The sequence below is a fragment of the Rhincodon typus genome, chromosome 30, assembly GCF_021869965.1.
Source record: "Rhincodon typus isolate 14 chromosome 30, sRhiTyp1.1, whole genome shotgun sequence".
Classification (NCBI taxonomy): Eukaryota; Metazoa; Chordata; class Chondrichthyes; order Orectolobiformes; family Rhincodontidae; genus Rhincodon; species Rhincodon typus.
This window is the reverse complement of record NC_063361.1, coordinates 1,011,331-1,035,790: the sequence shown is the minus strand read 5'-3', so window position 1 is coordinate 1,035,790 and position 24,460 is coordinate 1,011,331. Positions and strand designations below refer to the sequence as shown.

General features: G+C 42.2%; 1 protein-coding gene across 4 annotated transcripts in view; it reads right to left on the bottom strand.

Moving 5' to 3' along the window:
- Positions 1–24,460, bottom strand: part of kansl1b (KAT8 regulatory NSL complex subunit 1b) — a 207,654-nt gene that overhangs the window by 12,130 nt on the left and 171,064 nt on the right. For 3 of the 4 annotated variants that reach the window (XM_048614699.1, XM_048614698.1, XM_048614700.1), the window contains 5 exons: positions 19,277–19,426; positions 9,637–9,788; positions 6,632–6,753; positions 6,027–6,093; positions 5,813–5,931 (listed from right to left, as the gene is read on the bottom strand). In XM_048614699.1, the coding sequence (XP_048470656.1) occupies positions 5,813–5,931; positions 6,027–6,093; positions 6,632–6,753; positions 9,637–9,788; positions 19,277–19,426 (610 nt within the window). The remainder of the gene's footprint in view (positions 1–5,812; positions 5,932–6,026; positions 6,094–6,631; positions 6,754–9,636; positions 9,789–19,276; positions 19,427–24,460) is intronic. The other variant, XM_048614701.1, reaches the window with a different exon arrangement.

Here is a 24,460-nt window from a genome sequence, read left to right as displayed (position 1 = left end):
GAGAAATTGAGCTACGTGGAGATACTGGATAGGCTTGGATTGTTTTCTCTACAGCAGAGAAGACATAGGGGGTACATGACTGAGGTGTATAGGATTATGAGTGGTATGGACAGGGTGAATATAGAGCAGCTGTTCCCCTTGGTTGAAGGGTCAGTCAAGAGAAGCAAAGTTTTAGGGTAAGGTGCAGGAGATTCAAAGGAGATTCGGAAAAAACATTTTCCACTTAGCTGGTGGTGGCTATGTGGAACGCACTGCCTGGGAAGGTAGTGGAGGCCGGAAACCTTATAACCGTTAAAAAATATTTGGATGAGCACTTCAAATATCATAACATTCAAGGATATGGGACAAGTGCAGGAAATTGGGATGAGCGCACCTTTAGTGATAGTTACGTTGGTACAGACTCGATGGGCCAAAGGGCCATTTCTGCGCTGTGTGAATCTATATCTTCATTCAGCAGCATCCAGTATTCACAATCACGAATTTGTCAAGCCTTTTGTATCTAGATGGTAACTGAATCATCACGTCTTTAAAAGTTGCCTGTTCCTTTATATAAAAAAAATCAAAAGAACTGTGGATGCTGTAATTCAGGAACAAAAACAAAGTTTCTGGAAAAGCTCAGCAGGTCTGGCAGCATCTGTGAAGAAAAAAATCAGAGTAAACGTTTTGGGTCCGGTGACCCTGAAATGTTAATTCTGATATTTTCTTCACAGATGCCGCCAGACCTGCTGAACTTTTCCAACAACTTCTGTTTTTGCCTGTTCCTTTGTTCAATTCTGCCTGCCAGCCTTTGTGACCTAGCTGATCAATTTTGGTTAAGTCTTTTGACCTGAGATTAGACTACGCTCATCCCTATAGCTAAACTAAACCTTCTGAGATGATGACACTATTCAAATGATGCTTCGTGCTGTGATGACTGCTGTCAGCCATGCGTCAGGTGGTAAAACTCTTGTCACTGTGTTAAAAGGTTGTAAGTTTAACCTCAACCCTCCTCATTCTTCTGTTGACACTGGTTCAGTGCAGATCACAATACCCACAAAATTAAGTATCTCACAGGACATCACTGCAAGAGTTCCTCAAGGTAGGTGACCTTGGCCCAACCATCTTCAGTGGCTTCACCAGTGACCCTCCTTCTGCTAGAAGGTCATTTGACCCATTCTGTCGACACTGGCTCCCTGAACATTTCAATTTATTGTCACTCCCCTTTCCCCATAACCATAAACATTAGGTAATCATTTAAACAGAAACAATGCTCCTTTGAACATCTCAATTGAATCTGCCTTCACCACACTTCAAGGAAGTATATCCAAGAACCTAACAACTTGGAGTGAAAAAGATTTCTCTCACCTCGTATTTGCTTATTTTGCAAAAAAATTCATCATTATGCCTTCTGATTTTTGATTGGTTATGAATGGGAACAGTTTCTCTTCATCTATTCTGTTCAGATCCCTCATGATCTTGAAAACTTCAATCAAATCTTAGCTCTCCAAGGAAAACAGTCTCGAATTTCTACTCTTGCCACATAAATAAAACGTCATATTCCAGGAATCCTCTTCAACACTCTGTCACATCCTTCCTACACCCAGAACTGTACATAATACTCCAGCTGATGTCTAACTAGTATTTTAAGTTCATCATAATCTCCCTGCTCTTTACTTTATGTCCCTATGAATAAAGCATAAGATATCGTATGCATTATACCTACCCCCTCAATCTATCCTGACTACTTAAATGGGTTATGCCCATATATCAACAGGTCTTTCTGCTCCCCTACAAGCTTTACAATAGTACCCTTTATTTTATACTGTCTCTCCATGCTCTTTGTACCGAATATCTGACACTTTCTTGCAATGCATTTCATTTGTCACCTATCTTCACGGTGTCAATAATTTTTTGAAGTTCTACATTATCCTGGTTATAGTTTATGATGCTTCCAGGTTTTGTGTCATCCAGTGTTTGAATTTGTCCCCATCACACAGATCTAGATAACTTCATATACAACAGGAAATGTAAGGGTTTCAGTACTGCCCTGAGGGAACTCCAGTACAAGTCATCTTCTAGTTCAAAAAATACCCATTAATCATGGCCATTTCCCAGCCCTCAGCAAATTTTCTATCCACATTGCTACTGCCTCTTTTATTCCGTGTCCTATTGCTTTCCTCACAGCAGTATTTTTGGAAATCCGTTATATAGCATCCAATGCCTTGCCCTTATAACCCTCTAGGACATAGAATATAGAACAGTACAGGCCTTTGGCCCACGATGTTGTGCAGACCTATTCTCCTACTCTAAGTTCAAGCTACCCTGTATACTCTACATTTTACTATCATCCATGCGCCTATCCAAGAGGTTGCTTAAAAGTCTCTAAAGTATCTGAGTCCACTATCACTGCCGGCAGCGCATTCCACATGCCCACCACTCTCTGTGTAAAGAACTTACCTCTGAGATCTCCCCTATACCTTCCTTCAATCACCTTAAAATTATGCCCCTCATAATTCTCGTTTCCACCCTGGGAAGAAGTCTCTGGCTGTCCACTCTATGCCTCTCATCATCTTGTACACCTTGATCAAGTCACCTCTCATCCTTCTTCGCTCCAACGAAAAAAGCCCTAGCTCCCTCAACCTTTCCTCATAAGACCTGCCCTCCAGTCCAGGCAGCATTCTGGTAAATCTCCTCTGCACCCTCTCTAAAGCTTCCACATCCTTCCTATAATGAGGCGACCAGAACTGAACACAATATTCCAAATGTGGTCTAACCAGGGTTTTATAGAGCTGCAGCATAACCTCGCGGCTCTTAAACTCAATTCCCCTGCCAATGAAAGCCAATGGATACGCCTTCTTAACAACCCTATCAACTTGGGTAGCAACTTTCAGGGATCTATGGACGTGGGCACCAAGATCCCTCTATTCCTCCACACTGCCAAGAATGTTGCCATTAACCCTGTATTCTGCATTCAAATTTGACCTTCCAAAATGAATCACTTCACACTTTTCTGGGTTGAATTCCATCTGTCCCTTCTTTGCCCAGCTCTGCATCCTATCAATGTCCCGTTGCAACCTACAACAGCCCTCCATGCTATCCACAACTCCACCAACCTTCATGTCATTGGCAAACTTATTAATCCACCCAAGTCATGTATAAAGATCACAAAGAGCAGGGGTCCCAGAACAGATCCCGGTGGAACACCACTAGTCACTGAGCTCCAAGCTGAATACTTTCCATCTACTACCACGCTCTGTCTTCTATTGGACAGCCAATTCTGTGTCCAGACTGCCAAATTTCCCTGAATCCCATGCCTCCTTACTTTCTGAATGAGCCTACCATGGGGAACCTTATCAAATGCCTTGCTAAAATCCATATACACCACATCCACTACTCTACCTTGAATGCGTTTTGTCACATCCTCAATGAATTCAATGAGGCTTGTGAGGCATGACCTGCCCCTCACAAAGCTATGCTGACTATTTCTAATCATAAATACTATCCTCTCCAATAATTTGCCCACCACAGAAGACAGACTGACTGGTCTGTAATTCTCAGGATTATCCCTATTCCCTTTCTTGAACAAGGGAATAACATTTGCCACCCTCCAATCATCTGGTACTACTCCAGTGGACAGTGAGGACGCAAAGTCCATCGCCAAGGGCACAGCAATCACTTCCCTTGCTTCCCGTAGTAACCTTGGTCATATCCCGTCTGGCCCAGGAGACTTATCTATCCTCACATTTTCAAAATTTCTACCACATCCTCCTTCCAAACATCAACCTGTTTACCTCTTCAAAAAAAAAAAAAAAAAATTCCAGCAGGTTCGATACTATCCTAACAAATTCATGTCAATTCTTCTGAACGACTTTGAATTCTATCACAAATAATTGTTTATAGTTAGACTAGAAATTAAACTGACTGGTCTCTAATTATGGGGCCAATCTTTACAACCTCATTTGAGAAAGGAGATAATATTTGTAATTCTCCAATCCTCCGGCACCACTCCCAAATCCAGAGAAAATATGAGGAATTACTGCAATGCCTCTGCAATTTCCATTCCCACTACTTTCAACATCATTGGAAGACTCACAGAAAATAAGAAACTAGGACGGGCACTGTGATACACTGACACCACATGGACCCAGTGGTTCAAGGTGCCTGCTCACTGCTAACTTCTCCAGGGCAATTAGGGATGGACAACAGATGCTGACCTTGCCTGCGATGCGCACATTCCATAATGTCTTTAGATCCAATTAACAACAATTCTATAAAACAGTATCTTGAAACCACGAAGTTAAAAATTAGGTAGAATGGAGTGATAACTACTTACAAAGGCTGCAATTCCTAAGCAATGTAGAAATTTCAAAGTTCAACAGAACTGAGTTGGGGGAGCTGGATACACTGCAGAACACATGGGTAGGTGAACTGACCTGGATTCTAGGAGTCGATCAGCCCACTGTCATCTAACAGTACAAAACAGCACATTCACAGCCACCTGGAATGGCAGCAAGTGGCAGGAATCATCCAGGTTTGTCATCCTCAAATCCGTTAAGTATGGACAATAGATGCTAGTCTAGCCAGTAATGACCACATTATTTGAAAAAATAAAATCTTGACCTAATTGAAAGCTATTATTCAACAAATATCTTGAAACATAGCATTGAATGCTGGTGAATCTGAAAGAAATGCATACCAGAGTCTGGCACAATGAAGCAAACAACTGAATAGTAGGTACGGCTGATAGGTACTCTTCTCATCTTGTAGCAGATTGGTAGTGTCCCCACCTCTGGACAAGAGGGGCGTAGATTGATACCCTGCCTGCTCCAGAGGTGTATAATAATATTTGTGAACAGGTTAATTAGAAAAATAGGTTAAGTAAAAAAACAATATATTTGTCCTGGGAAGGGCTATTTTGGTGCAGTGATAATGTTCTCATCTCTGGACCAGAAGGCCTTGGTTCAAGACCCACTTGCTCCTTAAGTGTGTCACGACATCTCCGAATAAGATGATTACAACATATGTATATGTCCTGGGGCGTTGGGTCTTAAGACGCAGTGGCAGTGCGCCTACCTCTGAACAAAGAGGCTGAGGGTCAAATACTATCTATTCCAGAGGTATGTAAAAACATCTGAGATCTCTATCACTGTTTTAAATGTTTTTAAATTCTGTTCTTTGAGTGCTTCAGTTTATTTTCCTTAGCTCTCTTTTCATCCTGGTAAAACCCATTTATTATTTTGATTTTAGTCTTTACTGCGAACATCAATATGTTACGATCATTATTGTTTCAATGCTCTCCATGTCCCCTTATCTGTTCTGGTTTATTTCTAATTATTAGGAAAGGAGGACTGCATGATCTATTAGGACTTTTTATATGGTAGATAAGAAATGAGGCCAACACTTTATAAAAGCACAATTTCCTACATTCCTTTTCGTACTACTTTCCAGTTTATTTGAAGCCAGTTAAAATGTGTCATGAATGTCCTTTACTCATTTCATATTGCCAGTCACATGACTCCTTCCGCCACATCCAAATTTGCACATAGTATCTACACTTTGGCCTTGATCTAGAAAAGCACACAAAAGAATTCCCCAATCTGAGTCAGGAGCCATAGATACCAGGATCTTGCATTGAAAGACTGGATAGAAACAGTTTACATTACCTACTGATACCCTTTGCTTATCCACAGATAGACTTCAAGTAATGACTTGCATATCAGCACTGGGGTAACCAAACTGTCAGCTCTTAGCTATAGGTTAGGTGTGATAACTCCTCGGGTTATCAGAACAAGCAAAGAACAAAGTTGCAATTTTGCCTACTCTTTTTTAATACCTGCTTCCTCGCCTCTGTGCACTGACTGGAGAGGCTGACCATGTTGTCCACCGCAAACGCTCAAACTCCTCATACTTCGCGTGTCGAGCTGCAAATATTGCATCTGAAAAATCCTCCATCTAAAATAGATGCAATATGTTAACATTATTAAAACTGTTCAGATGGACTGAACAATGCACAGGTTTAGTTTTGTAATGTGGTTACAAAGTGCTACCTCCTCGTGGTCTTCTTCACGGAGTCTGTGATTTTTAAAATCAGCTTTTACATCCACAACACGCCAACTAGAAGTGGGGAAAAGGAAAAATATTACGACAACATGAATTTGGATGCTTCACTTTTTCTACCTTTTAATGAGAAAGTGCCCAGAATACTCACTCAATATGAGAGATAGCAAACAGCATTCCTGCTCACAGCATCAACATTTACCTCACACCAACCACAAGAAAATGCTTACAACAGCTGCAATAAGTCTACCAACTACTACCTAGAATACAGTGTTTATGCAAAGCAGAGCATGTATGCAGGTGATAGGTACAACATTTGTAGAGGCCAACACAATGCATATCCATGTTTCTTTGGCATGGCAGCATATTTCTACACACTGTCACATATTGCTCCAAGTACAAAGCTTAACCTTTGAAAATCAAAATTTTCTGGAAATTTGGAAATACTGTACTCCCCAAAATACTACACATAAATGATTCGCTCCACTGTGCCATTTGCAGATTTGATTAGCCAAAGTCTGCATCAACAACACTAAACTATCTGCTGAATCACTGTTACATGACCTAAGGATGTTGACAGATCCTGAAAACATACCTTGGTGTCAGGATTTCCTTGTACTGAAGCTTCTCTACACGAGTTGTTGCAGCAACTGACATTGGGATCACAATATTGTTTATGTCAAAGGAATTTTCTGTCCTTTTCCTCCTGGCTGTCTGCTGTTATAAGAGCAAAAAGTTAAAACGGGGCCTTGTAATGTGCCTCAGTCTATATGAATGTTCAACAGCACATTAGCTTCCAGAATAGGGTTTCATCAAGAGTTTACATTTGAAGTAAATTTTCCTGAAGGAAGGCTGAAGATGAAAGGGGAGATTAACTTCTACTTTACCAAAATGAGGATGTTTTGTGTTGGGACAATGGTAAACAGTTTCTCAGTTTACTTCTCCGCAGTGCTTGTGCTGATGAGAAGAAGCCAAGTAATATGTACATGATAGATTTCCCTTCACTTCACTATGATAGTGTCAGAACAGGAAAACCCTGCTCCTTTGTGAAGTTTTGGGAACGTGACAGTGTCCCAGTAAGTGACAGCATCTTGAAGAAGAAAATATATTAGATTCATAATTTCCAAGAATAATTTCCTTGCGAACTTGCAGACCAATAATAACCGGACTGGCAAAACTCAAAACCCTCTTCGTTTGGGACTATTTTCAGCCAACTGGCTGGGGTGTGGAGGCACTCTTGCCATTAATCCAGGCCCTGCTCTGAAGTAAGATTTTTTTATTCCAGTGTTGGGATTTGGACATTGTTGGCATTTATTGAAAATCCTACTTAATTACTGTTGAGATAGTGATTTTGAGCTGTTTTCTTAGAGTAGAGTAGCCTGAGGTGAGAAACTTCCCTCAGTGCTGTTGGGTAAGGAGGTCTAGGATTCTGGACCAGGAACAACGAAGACATACATCCAACTCAAGAACACTGGAAGTGTTACTGTACACATGTACCTGCTATTCTTGAAAGTTGTCAGGTCTGTCATTTTGCTAGATGACACATATTGCAACCACAGTGCCTGGTGGTATTGGGAGTGAAGATTTAAGGCGGTGGACTGAGTGCTAATTAAGCAGATTGCTTTGGTTTGAACGGCAGCGAGCCTTTTCAGTGTTCTTGAATCGCACACATCCAGTGTAGTATATGCCATAACTTTTACTCGTGCCCCATATATGGTGACATGGCTTTGAAACATCAGGAGGTGAATAGACTTGCTGCCAACATCCAGCCTGCTCTTGTAACCACAGTATTTATGTGGCAGATATTGTTAATTTTCTGTCAATGACGACTGATAGGGTGTTAATTATGGGGGAAATTATTGATGGCAATGCAACTGAATGTCAAAAGGTGGTGATTACAGACTCTGGTTTGTTGGAGATGGTCACTGCCTAGCATTTGAGTGACATCAACAACAGTTAGCACTTAACAGCCTAAGCCCGCATTTTGGCCAGGTCTAGTTGCATGCAAATAGAGACTGTATCATTATTTGCAAATTGAAGTAAACACTGTGCAATTACCAGCAACCATCTCATTTTGAACTTTTACTTGGAGGAGGGGACCAGATGAAGTGTATGCTAGGTTGTTCAGTAAGGCAAGGGAGAAAATGGCAGGGATACTGGCAATAATTTTTAATTCCTTTTTGGTGACAGGGGAGGTGGCAGAGGACTGGAGGACAGCCAACGCAGTATTGTTATTCAAAAAGGGAACAAGGGTTAAAGCAGAAGCTACAGAATTGTCAGTGAATCTCAGTGGTGGGAAAACTATTGGAAGCAATTCTGAGGGATAGAATTCCTCTGCATTTGGAGAGACAGGAATTAATCAAGAATATGAATTTGTCAAGGGGACAAGCTGGTTGAAAAATTCAGTCAAGTTGGTCAAAGAGTGACAAGGTGTGTAGACAAGTCCATGCATTTGATGTAGTCTACTTGGACTTCAAGAAAGGCTTTTTTGGGAGACTGATAGAGAAGCTGAGAACCCATAGGATCCTAGGAAATTTGACAAATTGGATCCACAATTGGCCTCAAGTGGCAAGAAGCAAAGGGTGATGGTCACGGGCTGATTTTGTGACTGGAAGCCTGTGACCAATAGAGTTCTGCAGGGATCAGTGTCGGTGCCCTTGCTAATTGCGGTGAATATATAAGTGATTTAGACTTGAATGTAGGAGGGTTGATCAATAAATTCGTGAATGATACAAAAATCAGTGGGATGGTAAACAGACAGGAGGATAACCTTAGAAATAAATCAGAATATAGACAGGCTGGTCAGATGGACTGATCAATGATAAATGGAATTCAATCTGGATAAGTGAGAGGTGATGCACTTGGACATGACAAACAAGACAAGGGAATAGAAAATGAACAACAGATCCTGGGAAGCACCGAGGATTAGAAGGACTTTGATGTGCATGTGCATGTGCATCAGTCCCTTAAGGGAGCAGGCAGGTGGATAAAATGGTCAAAAACACACACGAGATACCTGCCTTTATTAGCCAAGGCACAAGGATTAAGAGCAGAGAGGATATGCAGGTACTGTTTAAAAAAAACAGATTAGGTTACAGCTGGACTATTGAAATCGACATTACAGGAGGGATGTGATTACACTGGAGAGGATGCAGAGGAGATTTACTAGAATGTTTCCTGGACTGGAGAGTTTTAGTTATGAAGAGAGGTTGGAAAGACTGAGGTTATTTTCCTGAGGCTGAGAGTTTGGTAATCATGCAACTGAACTGATGCAGAATTTTAAACTAAGAGATTTTAATAAGTAAAAATAAATAGCATTTTGACTGGGAATTACATTGACATCGCTTGCGTCTCTTATTGCATGCAACTCCAGCTGGAAGAATAAGACTGTGAACACTTCCGAGACATAAAATGATTATTGAAAATGGGAATTGTTCTGCTATTAGCACTGAAACTCCACACTTTCAGCACAAAATTTCAAGAAAAAACCAAATACTTGACTTTGCTCCTTGCTATAACATGAACCATGTGGTCACAAATTTCCCTTACACTGTGTAAATCATTGTTTTGCAGTTTCTTTTAATTCTGTATTCTCCTTACCAATGCAGATGCCACACTCTGTGTGTTGGTTGTGGTTGGTGCAGAGCTCTCAGATGAAGTGGACAATTGCCGCAGCAATGGGCTATGAACTGTGTTGTGAGAGCCAATTGTGGAACTGTAAGAACTCCCCATGTCTGACAGGGCCTGTCTTGCTGAAAGAATCAAAAGCAAAAATTCCAAACAACTTAGCATTCAAGTGCAAATGCTGTTATTTTAACACTCGATTAACACATGAAGCAATTTACTGACATCTTGTATATAAAAAGGTTCTAGGGCAGTGTCACTTCATACAGAGCAACATAGTCAATGTGGTCACACACACCATCCATCACTGGGATCAACTTACTCAGCCGGTACAACAATCCAAAGAGGTACAGTGGTTAGAAACTGTGCTTCTCCCCCACTTCTGATCATGAAGCCTACGTAGGCCTGTCAACCGAAACCTATTTACTCTGTTATTTTTTTCCCCATTTGCTTTTTGCAGCCTGGATGTTGGGCAACAGCTGTTCCGTGTTGTTCCTCCCAGAATGATACAGCACAGAAGGATGTCATTTGGACCATTGTGCGCCTATCAACTCTTTGGCGGAGATTTCCAATAGAACCCACTCTCCTGCTCTTTCCCCGTGCCCTGAAAATGTTTATTTCCTGTACTTTACAAATTCTTTTTCTGAAAGTCAACATTAAATTTGTCTAAGAGATAGTAGGAACTGCCGATGCAGGAGAATCTGAGATAATAAGGTGTAGAGCTGGATGAACACAGCAGGCCAAGCAGCATCAGAGGAGCAGGAAAGCTGACATTTTGGGTCGAGACACTTCTTCAGAAATGGGGGAAGGGGATTCTGAAATAAATAGGGAGAGAGGGGGAGGCGGATAGAAGATGGATAAAGGAGAAGATAGGTGGAGAGGAGACAGATAGGTCAAAGAGGTGGGGTTGGAGCCAGTAAAGGTGAATGTAGGTGGGGAGTTAAGGAGGGGATAGGTCGGTCCAGGGAGAACGGAGAGGTCAAGGAGGCGGGATGAGGTTAGTGGGTAGGAGATGGGGGTGGGGCTTGAGGTGGGAGGAATGGTTAGGGAGGCGGGGATGAGCTGGGCTGGTTTTGGAATGCGGTTGGGGAGGGGAGATTTTGAAGCTTGTGAAGTCTACGTTGATACGCTTGGGCTGCAGGGTTCCCAAGCGAAATATGAGATGCTGTTCCTGCAACTTTCGGGTGGCATCATTGTGGCAATGCAGGAGGCCCAGGATGGACATGTCGTCCAAGGAGTGGGAGGGGGAGTTGAAATGGTTCGCGACTGGGAGGTGTAGTGGTTTGTTGCGAACCGAGCGTAGGTGTTCCGCAAAGCGGTCCCCAAGCCTCCGCTTGGTTTCCCCGATGTAGAGGAGGCCACAACGGGAACAGTGGATACAGTATACCACACTAGCAGATGTGCAGGTGAACATCTGATTGATGTGGAAGGTCTTCTTAGGGCCTGGGATTGGGGGGGGAGCGGGAGTTGTAGGGGCAGGAGCAGTACTTGCTCCGGTTGCAGGGAAAAGTGCTGGGGGTGGTGGGGCTGGAGGGGAGTGTGGAGCGGACAAGGGAGTCACGGAGAGAGTGGTCCCTCCGGAAAGCAGATAAGGGTGGGGAGGAAAAATGTCTTTGGTAGTGGGGTCAGATTGCAGATGGCGGAAGTGTCGGAGGATGATGCATTGGATTTGGAGGTTGGTGGGGTGGTACGTGATGACGAGGGGGATTCTGTTTTCGTTGTTATTACGGGTAGGGGGTGTGAAGGATGAGTTGCGGGAAATGAGAGACACACGGTCGAGGGCATTTTCGACCACTGTGGAGGGGAAGTTGTGGTCCTTGAAAAACGAGGACATCTGGGATGACCGGAAGTGGAATGCCTCATCTCGGGAGCAGATGCGGCAGAGGTGAAGGAATTGGGAATAGGGGATGGCCTTTTTGCAGGAAGGTGGGTGAGAGGTGGTGTATTTTAGGTAGCTGTGGGAGTCGGTAGGCTTGAAATGGATATCGGTTTCCAGGTGGATGCCAGAGATGAAGACAGAGAGGTCCAGGAAGGAGAGAGAGGTATCAGAGATGGTCCAGGTGAACTTAAGGTTGGGGTGGAAGGTGTTAGTGAAGTGGATGAACTGTTCGAGCTCCTCGTGGGAGCACGAGGCGGCGCCAATACAGTCATCGATATAACGGAGGAAGAGGTGGGGAATAGGGCCAGTCCCAACCAGTCCCCCTCCACTGACAGCCTCATCTGCTCAGCTGAACTTGTCCTTCACCCTCAACAACTTCTCTTCCAATTCCTCCCACTTCCTACAAAGGGGGTGGCCATGGGTACCCACATGGGCCCAAGCTATGCCTGCCTCTTTGCAGGTTACGTGGAACAATCCCTCTTCCAAAGCTACACTGGCCCTATCCCCCACCTCTTCCTCCGTTACATCGATGACTGTATCGGTGCTGCCTCCTGCTCCCACGAGGAGCTCGAACAGTTCATCCACTTCACTAACACCTTCCACCCCAACCTTAAGTTCACCTGGACCATCTCTGATACCTCTCTCTTCTTCCTGGGCCTCTCTGTCTTCATCTCTGTCATCCACCTGGAAACTGATATCCATTTCAAGCCTACCGACTCCCACAGCTACCTAAGATACACCACCTCTCACCCACCTTCCTGCAAAAAGGCCATCCCCTATTCCCAATTCCTTCACCTCTGCCGCATCGGCTCCCGAGATGAGGCATTCCACTCCCGGACATCCCAGATGTCTTAGTTTTTCATGGACCGCAACTTCCCCTCCACAGTGGTCGAAAATGCTTTCGACCGTGTCTCTCTCATTTCCCGCAACTCATCCCTCACCGCAATAAAAACCAACAGAGAATCCCCCTCGTCCTCACGTACCACCCCACCAACCTCCAAATCTCCCCGTGTCTGCGTGGGTTTCCTCCAGGTGCTCCAGTTTCCTTCCACAGTCCAAAGATGTGCAGGTTAGATGGATTGGCCATAATAAATTCCCCATAGCGTCCAGTGATGTGTAGGTTATATGGATTAGTCATGGGGAATGCAATCTGACCCCACTACCAAAGACATTTTTCCTTCCTCACCCTTATCTGCTTTCTGGAGGGACCACTCTCTCCGTGACTCCCTTGTCCGCTCCACACTCCCCTCTAGCCCCACCACACCCGGCACTTTTCCCTGCAACCAGAGCAAGTGCTACACCTTCCCCTACACCTCTCCCCTCACACCCATCCCAGGCCCTAAGAAGACCTTCCACATCAATCAGATGTTCACCTGCACATCTGCTAGTGTGGTATACTGTATCCACTGTTCCCGTTGTGGCCTCCTCTACATCGGGGAAACCAAGCGGAGGCTTGGGGACCACTTTGCAGAACACTTACGCTCGGTTCGCAACAAACCACTACACCTCCCAGTTGCGAACCATTTCAACTCCCCCTCCCACTCCTTGGGCGACATGTCCATCCTGGGCCTCCTGCATTGCCACAATGATGCCACCCGAAAGCTGCATTAACAGCATCTCACATTTCGCTTGGGAACCCTGCAGCCCAAGGGTATCAATGTGGGCTTCACAAGCTTCAAAATCTCCCCTCCCCCTACCGCATTCCAAAACCAGCCCAGCTCATCCCCGCCTCCCTAACCATTCCTCCCACCTTAAGCCCCACCCCCATCTCCTACCCACTAACCTCATCCCGCCTCCTTGACCTCTCCGTCCTCCCTGGATCGACCTATCCCCTCCTTAACTCCCCACCTACATTCACCTTTACTGGCTCCAACCCCACCTCTTTGACCTATCTGTCTCCTCTCCACCTATCTTCTTCTTTATCCATCTTCTATCCGCCTCCCACTCTCTCCCTATTTATTTCAGAACCCCCTTCCCCTCCCCCATTTCTGAAGAAGGGTCTTGACCCGAAATGTCAATGTTCCTGCTCCTCTGGTGTTGCTTGGCCTGCTGTGTTCATCCAGCTCTACACCTTGTTATACTAAATTTGTCTACATCACTCTCAGACAAATCTATTCCATACTACAACATAGAATACAAAAAATGTTTTTCCAATCACCATAAATCTAAGTCCTTGGCTTAGGTAATTTTTGTGCCGAAAGAAACTTTAATTCATCAAAATCTGTCATGGTTTTGCACATTGCTGTTAAAGCAATTGTTTTCTTACCATGGTCAAGGGAAATCAACAGCAGCTTCTCTAGTTTCTATGCGCAAGTTAAGTTTGGTATCCACAGTATTATATTAGTAAATCCTCAAAGATTTCCTCCTCGATAAGGTGACACAAGATAAGAGCACATGGTGTTGGGAGTAATATATTTATCGTTTAGATAAAGGATTGATGAGCTAACTGAAAGTACAGAGTGGGGATAAATGGATTTTTTTATGTTGGTAAACTGGAACTAATGGAATGCCACCGGAATCAGTGCTGGGGTTTCAACTATTTACTGTCTACTTAACAACTTGAATGAAGGAATTAAGTATATGATAGTTAAATTAGTTGGAGACACCAAGACAAGCAAGTGATGAAGATGACAAACTCTGGAAAGGGAGATAGATAATTTGAGCCAATAGCCAAAAAATGGCAGATAAAACTTTAACACGCGAAATTAGGAGTTAGTCCACTTCAACAAGAAAAACAGAAAAGCAAAACATGACTTGTTCGGTTAAATACTTCACAAATCTGTGGTACAAAGAGATATTGTTACCTTGGAACATTAATCACAAATAGTCAGTAAGCAGGTGCAGCAAGTAACTGGGAAGGCAAACAGAATATTGACCATTTAAGCAAGGGGAATTTATTTTATAGTTCATCCATAGAACACTGCTGTTACTGACTAGTCAGTATTTATAACGTAATAAGGAAGTAAAGGCAAGACTCAAAATAAGGTCCCTACAGACTCAAAGCAAGGACTTCACATTGCAGTGGGACTACTTGGAATGAAGTAAAGTCCCATGTACAGCATGGAAACAGACCCTTCAGTCCAACTTGTCCATGCCAACAAGATATCCTAAATTCTTCTAGTCCCATTTGCCAGCATTTGGCCCATATCCCTCTCAATCGTTCCTATTTGTATACCCATCCAGACACCTTTTAAATGGCATAATTGTACTAGCCTCCACGACTTCCTCTGGCAGTTCATTCCATATGCGCACCACCCTCTGTGTGAAAAAGTTGCCCCTAAGGACCCTTTTAAATATTTCATCTTAAACCGATGTCCTCTAGTTTTGGATTCCCCTACCCTGGGCAAAAGACCTTGACTATTTATCCAATCCATGTCCTTCATGATTTTGTAAACTTCTATAAAGGTCATCCCTCAGCCTCCAACGCTCTAGAGAAAATAGTCCCAGCCTATTCAGCCTCTGCCTATAGCTCAAACCCTCCATCCTTGTAAATCTTTTCTCGATGCCCTTGTACACCAGTTAATGAATGCAGACAGGCAGGTGCAATAAGCAATTAGGAAAGCAAATGGTATGTTGCCCTTCATCACATGAGGATTTAAGTTCAGTCATCAGGACATCTGACTGCAGTGGTACAGGGCCTTGGTGAGACCAAATCTGGAGTACTGCATGTAGTTTTGGTTTCCGTATGACGAGGGAGTGTAATAGAGGTTCACTGGGCTGATAGGGGATGGCAGGGTTGTCCTATGGGGAGAGATTGGCTTGACTGGTTTTTATGCACTACAGTTTTGAAGAATGAGAGGGAATATGGCTGAAATGCATTTGCAATGAAAGTGATGCGCAGATGGAATCTCTGCTAAAATACTGAAATATGGTGTAACATTGTGTTCTCTCCTTCAGCTGAATGCAAGAAAGCATGCCAGGGGGCCTGCGAGACACTGTGATTATGCCAATCTCTTGAAAAGGAAGACAGATTGTGAAAAGTGCAGAGGGTATTGCTGCTGTCCACCACAGTCATTACAAAAATCCTCCACAATCTTCTGTTCGTATCTGAAAAACTCCTCTTGGAGTCACAATGCAGATTCTTTTTATCTCAACTGCTTATATATATTTTCTTCTCTCAACTAACCCATCTGATTCCCTTTTTTTAGATCTTTTAGTTCCTATATTCAGTTTGGTTCTCGACTCTATTACGATTGATATTACAATTATCAGAAGACTCCTATTACTTGCTCTATCTTTAGTCACACAGGTTTGTATGTCCTTCCTTTTTTTCTTCATGGAAGCTGGTTTAATCTCTATCTAAATCATCTCCTTAAGGACTCCCATTGTTCAATTACTTACTTGCCTGTTAACGTTTAACTCCAAATTTAAGTAAGCTTTCTGCCAGCTCTGTATATTCGTTTTGATTGTGTCTTGTCTTTACTAGTGGCCAAATTCTAAAGTCATTCTAAGATGTGTATCAGTATTAACTACTGAATAAAAACAGCTAAACATTATTTGTAGTCCTGAAGCTCATCAGCATGGACTTTTAGAGTCCCACAGTAACACAGCATGGAAACAGGCCCTTCAGCCTAAACTGGTCCATGGTGACCCTGGTGCCTGCTCAACTAGTTCTAATTGCCTGTGTTTGATCCACATCCCTCTGAATGGTTCCCATCCATGTATCTATTGAAATTTTTAAAAAAAATCTTGCTATTGTACCTGTCTCAACCACTTTCTCTGGCAGCCCATTCATATACACATCACTTTCTGCGTGAAGGCTCTTCTTAAATCTATCCCCTCTCACTTTAAACCTATGCCCTCCAGTTTGCAATTCCCCATTCCTGGGAAAAAGACTATATGCATTCATTGTATTTATGCCCCTCATGATTTTATACATCTCAGTAAGCTCAGCCCTCATTCTCTTATGTTCCAAGGAATAAAGTCCTATTCTGGCTAACCTCTCCCAATAATTCAGGCCTACTAGTCCTGGCAACATCCTTGTAAATCTTCCTTGCACACTGTCCAGTTTAATCTATGTCTTTCTTATAACAGGGTAACCAAAACAGTACGCAATACTTCAAGTGCAGCCTCACCAACGACTTATACAACTGTAACATAACATCCCAACTCCTAGACTCAATGCCTCGACCAATGAAGGCCAGCATGCTAAACACCTTCTTCACCACCCTGTCCACCTGTGACTATGTACTTGTACCCCTAGGTTCCTCTGTTCCACAACACTCCTCAGGGCCTTACCATTTACTGTACAAGTCCTACCTTGGTTTCAACTTTCCAAAGTGAAATACCTCACACTTATCTGTATTGAAGTGCATTTGCCAAGCCTCAGCCCCAAACTTCCCCAACTAATCAAGATACCCCAGTAATTTTTGATAATCTTTCTCTCTGTCAACGATACCTTCTAATTTTGTATCATCTGCAAACTTACTAATCATGCCTTGTACATTCACATCCAGATCATTTATGTTAATAACAAATAACAAAGGTCCCAGCACCCATTCCTGTGGCACACCACTAGTCACAGGCTTCTAGTCCGAGAAACAACCTTCAATCATCATGCTCTGCTTCCTACCATCGAGCCAATTTTGAATCCAATTAGCTAGCTCTCCCTGGATCCCATGTGACCTAACCTTCATTACTAGCCTGCCATGTGGGACCTTGTCAAAGGCCTTACTGAAATCGATATAGACAACATCCCCTGCCGTACCCTCATCCACTCTCTCGGTTAGCTCTTTGAAAAACTCAAAGATTTGTCAGACATGACTTCCCACGCACAAATCCATGCTGATTATCCCCAATCAGACCTTGACTATCCAAATGTTGGTTGATCCTGTTCCTCAGTATCCACTCCAATATCTTGCCTACCACTGATGTCAGGCTCACTGGCCTATCTTTCTGAAACAATGGACAACACTAGCCACCCTCCAGAACTTCACCAGTGGCTAAAGATAGAGCAAAAGTCTCTGCATGAGCCTCTACAATTTCTTCCCTAGCCTCCCACAACGTCCGAGGATGGACTTGATCAGGTCCAGGGGATTTATCTGCCTTAATGCGATCTATGACTGCAAACACCTCTTCTCTTGTATTATGTATGCGGTACAAACATCCCCGCTTGTTTCCCTTATCATCCATGATTCTCTCCTCAATAAACACTTTAAGGGGACCTATTCTCTCCCTATCCACCCTTTTACTCTTAATATAGCTATAGAACCTCTTGGGATTATCTTTAGCTATATCAGCCAGATCCATCTCATATTCTCTTTCCGCTCTTCTGATTTCCCTCTTAAATGTGCTCCTACACTTTTTGCAATCATCTCGGGACTGACTTGAGCCCGATAGCTTAAACCTCCTTTGGGCCTCCTACATTTTCCTGACCACAACCTTATTATCCTTCGTCAGCCAGGGATCCTGGTACCACAAGAAAGAGAGTTGAAATACATTTGACTTCAGATTTAAATGACTCGACAAACACCACTCAGGATCACAGTGCTGTTATAGTGCAGGCGGCCATTTGACCCACCACGACTGCACTGGCTCTTTAAATGATCATTAGCCAATACATATCTCGTACTTTTTCCTCGACCTGTTGTACACTACTTCTATCCAAATAGTCATCCACAATGCCCTCTGAATGCATCAATTCTACCTGCTTCTAGCACATTTCCAGGCAGTGAAGTCTAGATCTTAACTACTCGCTGTGTGAAAAGGTTTTTCTCACATCACCCTTGCTTCTTTTGCATATGACTTTAAATCTACGCCTTCTCATTCTTATTCCTTTTACGACTCTCCCTGTCTACTGCATCCATCCCGCTCGTGATTTTGAAAACCTCTAGCAAATAGTTTTCAAACGTTTTTTCATTCACAGGATGCAGGAGCCGCTGGCTGGACCAGCGACTATTGCCCATCTCCTCCTAGCTGCCTTTTCTCTAAGGAGAACAGTCCTGACTTCAATCTATCCTCATAATTGAAGTTCCTCATTTCTGAAAACATTTTTGTAAATTGTTTCTGCACTCTTTGCAATGCATTCACACCTTTTCTATAATGCACACACACTGTTTCTCACTGTTGGGCAATGATAAGGGGTTAGTTGAGTGGTTAAATTCTAGCACCATTTCTGAGCACACCTCAGTGTCCCTAAATTTCAGAGTAATATCCACCCAAGTGTACTTGAATTTTGGTCAAGACAATGTCACTACCAACTGTTTACTTTAAGCATCCATAATCTACATATATAGCTCAGTAATTTGCACAGAGATCTAATTACACAAGTGAGTTTTATGTTAAACACACGAGGGAAAAAATGCCAACATATTATAATGCACAACAGCACACAGCTGCAGCCCAAACTGCAAACTCAGTGTTTTTCACTGTACCAGGCACATACCTGTTTAGTATTTACCCTGAAAGGGTCACATGATTGGCAAACATCCGACTAAATGATTCAAAACCCAGTTGAAAAGGAAGAACATTTCTTGGAGATGGTGGAATCCCTGTGACAGCAAGCTATTCAGGGTATTTTTTTGTAAAAATAGTGTTGTACATTGTGGTACTTCCACCACCACCCAGTGGAGATCCCCAGTGACTCCACTTCCACAAAAGGAAGTAGTGACTGAAATCATGTTAAAAACCATATACATAAATTAAACTACATCTTTGCACCTTTATGCAGTTTCTCTTCCCTTCCATTATGCAGTTTCTCTTCCCTTCCAAGAGAGTTACAATTGATGCACAATTTACCTTCAGTTAGTTCTGCTGAAAGCTCTCGCTGTCGTTTCTTGTTCAGGAATTTTTCCTGTACTGGCGTACTCTCCAGTTTAGACACTGATAGTAAATCGTCGAAGTGCTGTTTAAATGGCTTCTCCGTACGATTCTTATTGTGAGCATATTCTGCAATAAATCATAAGTGCTTGATTCAATATGCATGTACTTGCACCAGTTTTGATACTCGTGTCCATCTCCTGAACACTAAGTTAGTTGATACAAACAAAAGTTGAACCAAAGGACACAGTTAATATCTGGAACTTTAGAGGGACAATGGGCAGCAAATGAACTGAATCTGAGCTTTCAATACTAAAAAAACTTTAAACATTTAAACAACTTCCATTCACACAGCACTTTTAATGTAGCAATGAATCATATAAAAATGCTCTAAAGGAGCAATTGAGAATCTAAATCTGACATCAAGCCAGACAAGAGATATTCGGACAGGTGACTAAAAATTTGGTCAAAGGAGTCGGTTTTAAGAAAGAACTTAAAGAGGAAAGGGATACAGGCTTAGACAGAAGTGGGAAATCTACAGCTTAGGGTTTTGGCAGTCACCAATGGTGAAGTGACTAAACATGGCAATGTACAAAGACGCCACAATTTGGGGAATGCATGTGTCTTGGAAATTTATAGGTCTGGAAGACACTGCACTGAAACAGTGACACCACAGATGGACGTGAATACAAGAATGATCATGTCAAATCTGAGGTTACTGACTGATAAGAGTGTTAATATAAAGCAGCAAGTACAGGGGCAATCAATAAATTGAACCTGGTGAAAATTACAATCTAGGCAATATAGCTTTGGATCAAGTTTAAAGGTGAAATACCAAAGATGAATAAGGAGCTTTTACCACCGTCAAGGGTCCACCTCTGTAAAATGATAATGCATAGAAGTGATAAAGATGATAAAACAGCAGCAGTCAATTAATTCAGTCAACATCTGAAACATGGGATAATGTTCAATTCTGCCCTAGGCTCACTCCTGGTATTAGTATTTTGCCATTTTGTTTGAACTATATAGTTCAATGCTGTCAGTAGGCTCCAGTGTTACAGAAATACCCAACATAACACCCAATGCTAAGTAATGCAGAATGGAGCGCCATTCACCTATTATTACTGGCCTAATTCTTTGCAAGAGACACATAATCAGATGGTCATCCCTTTCCTTACAGCCCTGTACATTTTCTTTTTCAGTCATATCTCCATTTGTCTTTTGTAAGGCACTACTGAATCTGTTCCAAATATTTTCTGGCTGTTGATTGAAGATCACAAACTCATATGAGGCAAAATCAAAAATGCTTTAATGATGCAACTGATTCCTTACCACTCACCCTTTTTCTGCTGCATCAAGTTACATGGAGAAAACAAAACTAAAGTATCTTAGCATTCCATTCTTCCAAAAGATGCAATGCTGCTGAAATAGAACTCAGGTGAAAAATCACAAGATAAAATCACAATGGCTAGAACACTGACCAAGGCCACTTAGCCCTGATAATGCGGCTTAGCTCAACAACGTCTCTTTAAATAATTATCCAATTACTTTTGAAATGAAAACTGAATCTGCTTCCTAGGTCAGTGCATACCAAGTTCAAACAGCTTGCTGTGCAATCAAGGAGTTTTCTTTTGTTATTGTTCCTTTTGCTAAATCACTTCCGTGTCCCCTGGTTCTCAATGTTCTAGTAAATTCTGTATTTTAAAAATATTCATTGTTGACACCTCCATAATTTTATTTTTATTTTTCTCATTTATGATGTGGAAATGCCGGTGTTGGACTTCACCTGATGAAGGAGCAGCACTCCAAAAGCTTGTGATTTCAAATAAGGCTGTTCGACTATAACCCTGGTGTCGTGCGACTTCTGACTTTCTCATTTATGGTTGGGACTCTGAGCTGTAAACTGAAGGTAACTTTGTTTTTGAAAAAAAGAGAAAAAATGTAAGCAACAAACAACCTGATATTTAGTTATGGGACCTGGCCTACGAGGCCTATAAATGTTTCAGCTCTGGTCAAAGGCTGGCAGATATTTGGATGTTAAAAGGAGCCATCACAGAAAAATTGGCACCGGCCTCCTAACAAGGAGAATATTGGAAAATCTTAAATAGAAACTAGTTTGAACTGATTTGAGCCATGTTTTTAGGTAGAAAAGCTATGGCTGTGAAAGCTGCAGGAAGGACTTGTGATTGTCCTTTAGGTCTCCTGCCGTTATCGACTTGCAACACAAGTTTGGAGCACAGAATTTCAGTTTAACAAATAAGTGAATATTCCTTACAGCCTATTGGAAGCTGTTTGCATTGAGCTGCATCTTCAGAAAGCAAGGAAAACACAATCTCATGTGCATGTTGAAGGTGATTAAATGAACTGGCCAATTACATCTTATTTTCTGTTTAATTTATCCCTCAAATGTGTACGTCTATTTACGAGATGGTAGAAGCTATCTTCAAAGAAGACAGGAGTTTAAATCATAAATATTAATTAGATTTTCTTGTTTAATTTTGTTCTGCTGAAGTAACAGTATTAATAAATTCTTGTTTTTTGTTTGAGCTATAAACCTGCTGTCTGGTATCTGCTATTCTTCAAAGATAGCAAGAACTGCAGATGCTGAAGTCAGAGACAACACAGTGTGGAACTGGAGGAACACAGCAGGCCAGGCAGCATCAGAGGAGTCGGTGAGTTGATGTTTCTGATCGGGACCCTTCTTCAGAAATGGGGAAGGGGAAGGGAGCTGGGAAAGAGAGAGGGGAGGGGTAGGGTAGGGAAGGTAGGTGGGATGGTGATAGGTGCGTGCACATAGGGAGTGGTGCATACTGGTCAGTGGAATGGGTGGGTGAGAAGATGAACAGGTTGTGTCAGGTCAAGGAGGCAGAGATGAGAGGGAGGCTTGGACATGGGATGAGGCCGGGAGATTTTAAAACTGGTGAATTCCATGTTTAGGAGGCCCTCCAGTCTCATAATGACACCAACCACGAACTGGGGGTGCAGCACCTTACAGTGTCATAATGACACCAACCACGAACTGGGGGTGCAGCACCTTATATTCCACCTCAAGAGCCGGTAGCCCGATGACCTAAACATGGAATTCACCAGTTTTAAAACCTCCCTACCCCCAGCCTCATCCTATGTCTCTCTCAACTATTCTAGCGTTTTCAATAATTTGTGCACAGAAATTCCCAAGTTCCTTTGCTACTGCACTAGCTTCAAAATTGTAGCAGTTGTTTTAAAGAAACAAAATACTGCCAATGTTGGTGATGTGAAATAAAAACAAAGTTCTGGAAATACACAGCAGATTTGTCAGCATCTGAGACTGAGAAACAGAGTTACATTGTTGAGTCCAATATTATTCTTATTCAGAACTTAATTTCATATTGTCTTTGTTCTTCCTCCTATAATACTACACACACTTCTTTGCAAATCTCTTCTGTCACAAGTCCACCCATTCCACCAGACTATGCTACCATGAAATCCAACTTTAGTACTGTTTAAAATACTTCAAAATTGTGCAACCTGCAAATTTTAAAATTGTATCAAATTTCAGTCATTAACACAAATCAAGAAATACAGACCTCCAAGGCATGCCACAGCATACATTCATCCAGGATGAAAAACAATTATTCACCACTAGTCCCTCTTTCTCATCACATCAATAAACATTTTATCCATGCTGTCCCAGTCTCTCTTATTCCATTGGATTTAACTTAGCTGAAAGGCCTGTTCTGTCACGTTAACAAATGCCTTTTGGAATTTCATATACAACGTAACAACTGCATTACCTTCACTAAAGCCGTCACCTCAAAAAAAAAACTCCAGCATTTAGTCAAACATAATTTGCCTTAATCAAATTGATGCTGATTTTCCTCAATTAATCCAAATTTGACCAAGCCACTGAGAATTTTGTTCTAGGCCATCATTTCTAAAAGATCTCCTCCCACTAACATTAAATTGACTGAACTGTTTAGTCTTCTTGTGAACAAATGTGCAACATGTATAATGCTTCAGTCCTCTGGCAGTACCTCAATAAAGGCGATCAAAAAATTATGATATGCACCTTCTCAATTTCCACCCTCACTTCCATCAGTATCCTCCAATGAAAATGCAGTTAACTATCGCCTTGAACTACAGCCAGTCTAACATCTCCTTTTATCAATTTTTAGCCTAATCAACATCTCAGCTTGAACTACAATCTTTTCCCCTAATAAATACAGGTGTGAGATTTAATTTAGGACCTCAGCTATGCTCCCTGCTTCCAAGTATATATCCCATTGTTGGTCCTTAATAAAGCTCCGGGCTTTTCTGTAGTCTAGCTTATTATTTATTTTATGCTAATGGAAGACTACTGGATTTCCATGCATGTTGGCTGCCAGACTTTTCATACTCTCTGCTTCCTTTTTCCATTTCCCCCCAAATTTTCTATATCCAGTTTTGATTCTCTGATACAAGCAACTTGACATCTGTAAACATAGTCTTTTCTGCTTAACCCTCTCTTGTCTCATTCAGAGAGTCAGAACTTTATCTCAACTGTACCAAACGATCTCCTCTTTAAAGATAGCCTTTGTTGATTATCTGCCTGTCAATCTTTGATTTTGATTTGCTTGGGTCAGATCCCTTCTCACCCAAGTGGTCCTCTGCAAGTTGATTATTTTTATTCTCATCCTTTTCCCCAACCGACCTAAACCTAATGACATTAGTCCCTCAGTATTTACCAATTAGAGCCATTTGACCCATCTCATTCTCCAGAACTGATTGGAAGCACACTGTGAATAGACTTGCAAAACTCTTCTCTCCCTATCTCTGCCTTGTATATTATGGAATCACGGAATTGTTATCTGGCTGAAGTAGGCTATTAGGCCCATTCTGACTGCATTGGATCTGAGCATTTTAATTTAGAGTCATTTTGCTGCCTTTCCCCTGCAACCCTTCACAATGGATGATTACTTAAGTGGAAACAATGCCATCTTATATTCCTTAATTGGACCTGCCTCCGTCACACTTCTAGGAAGTGAATTCCATACCCTAACTACACAACGTGCAAAACAAAGCTTTTTTCTCAGCTTGTGTTTGCTTCTTTATAAAACATTTTAAAATCTTGTCCTCTGGTTCTCGATCCATTTATGAAGGGGAAACATTTTTCCTTATCTATTCTGTACAGACTCAATATTTTGA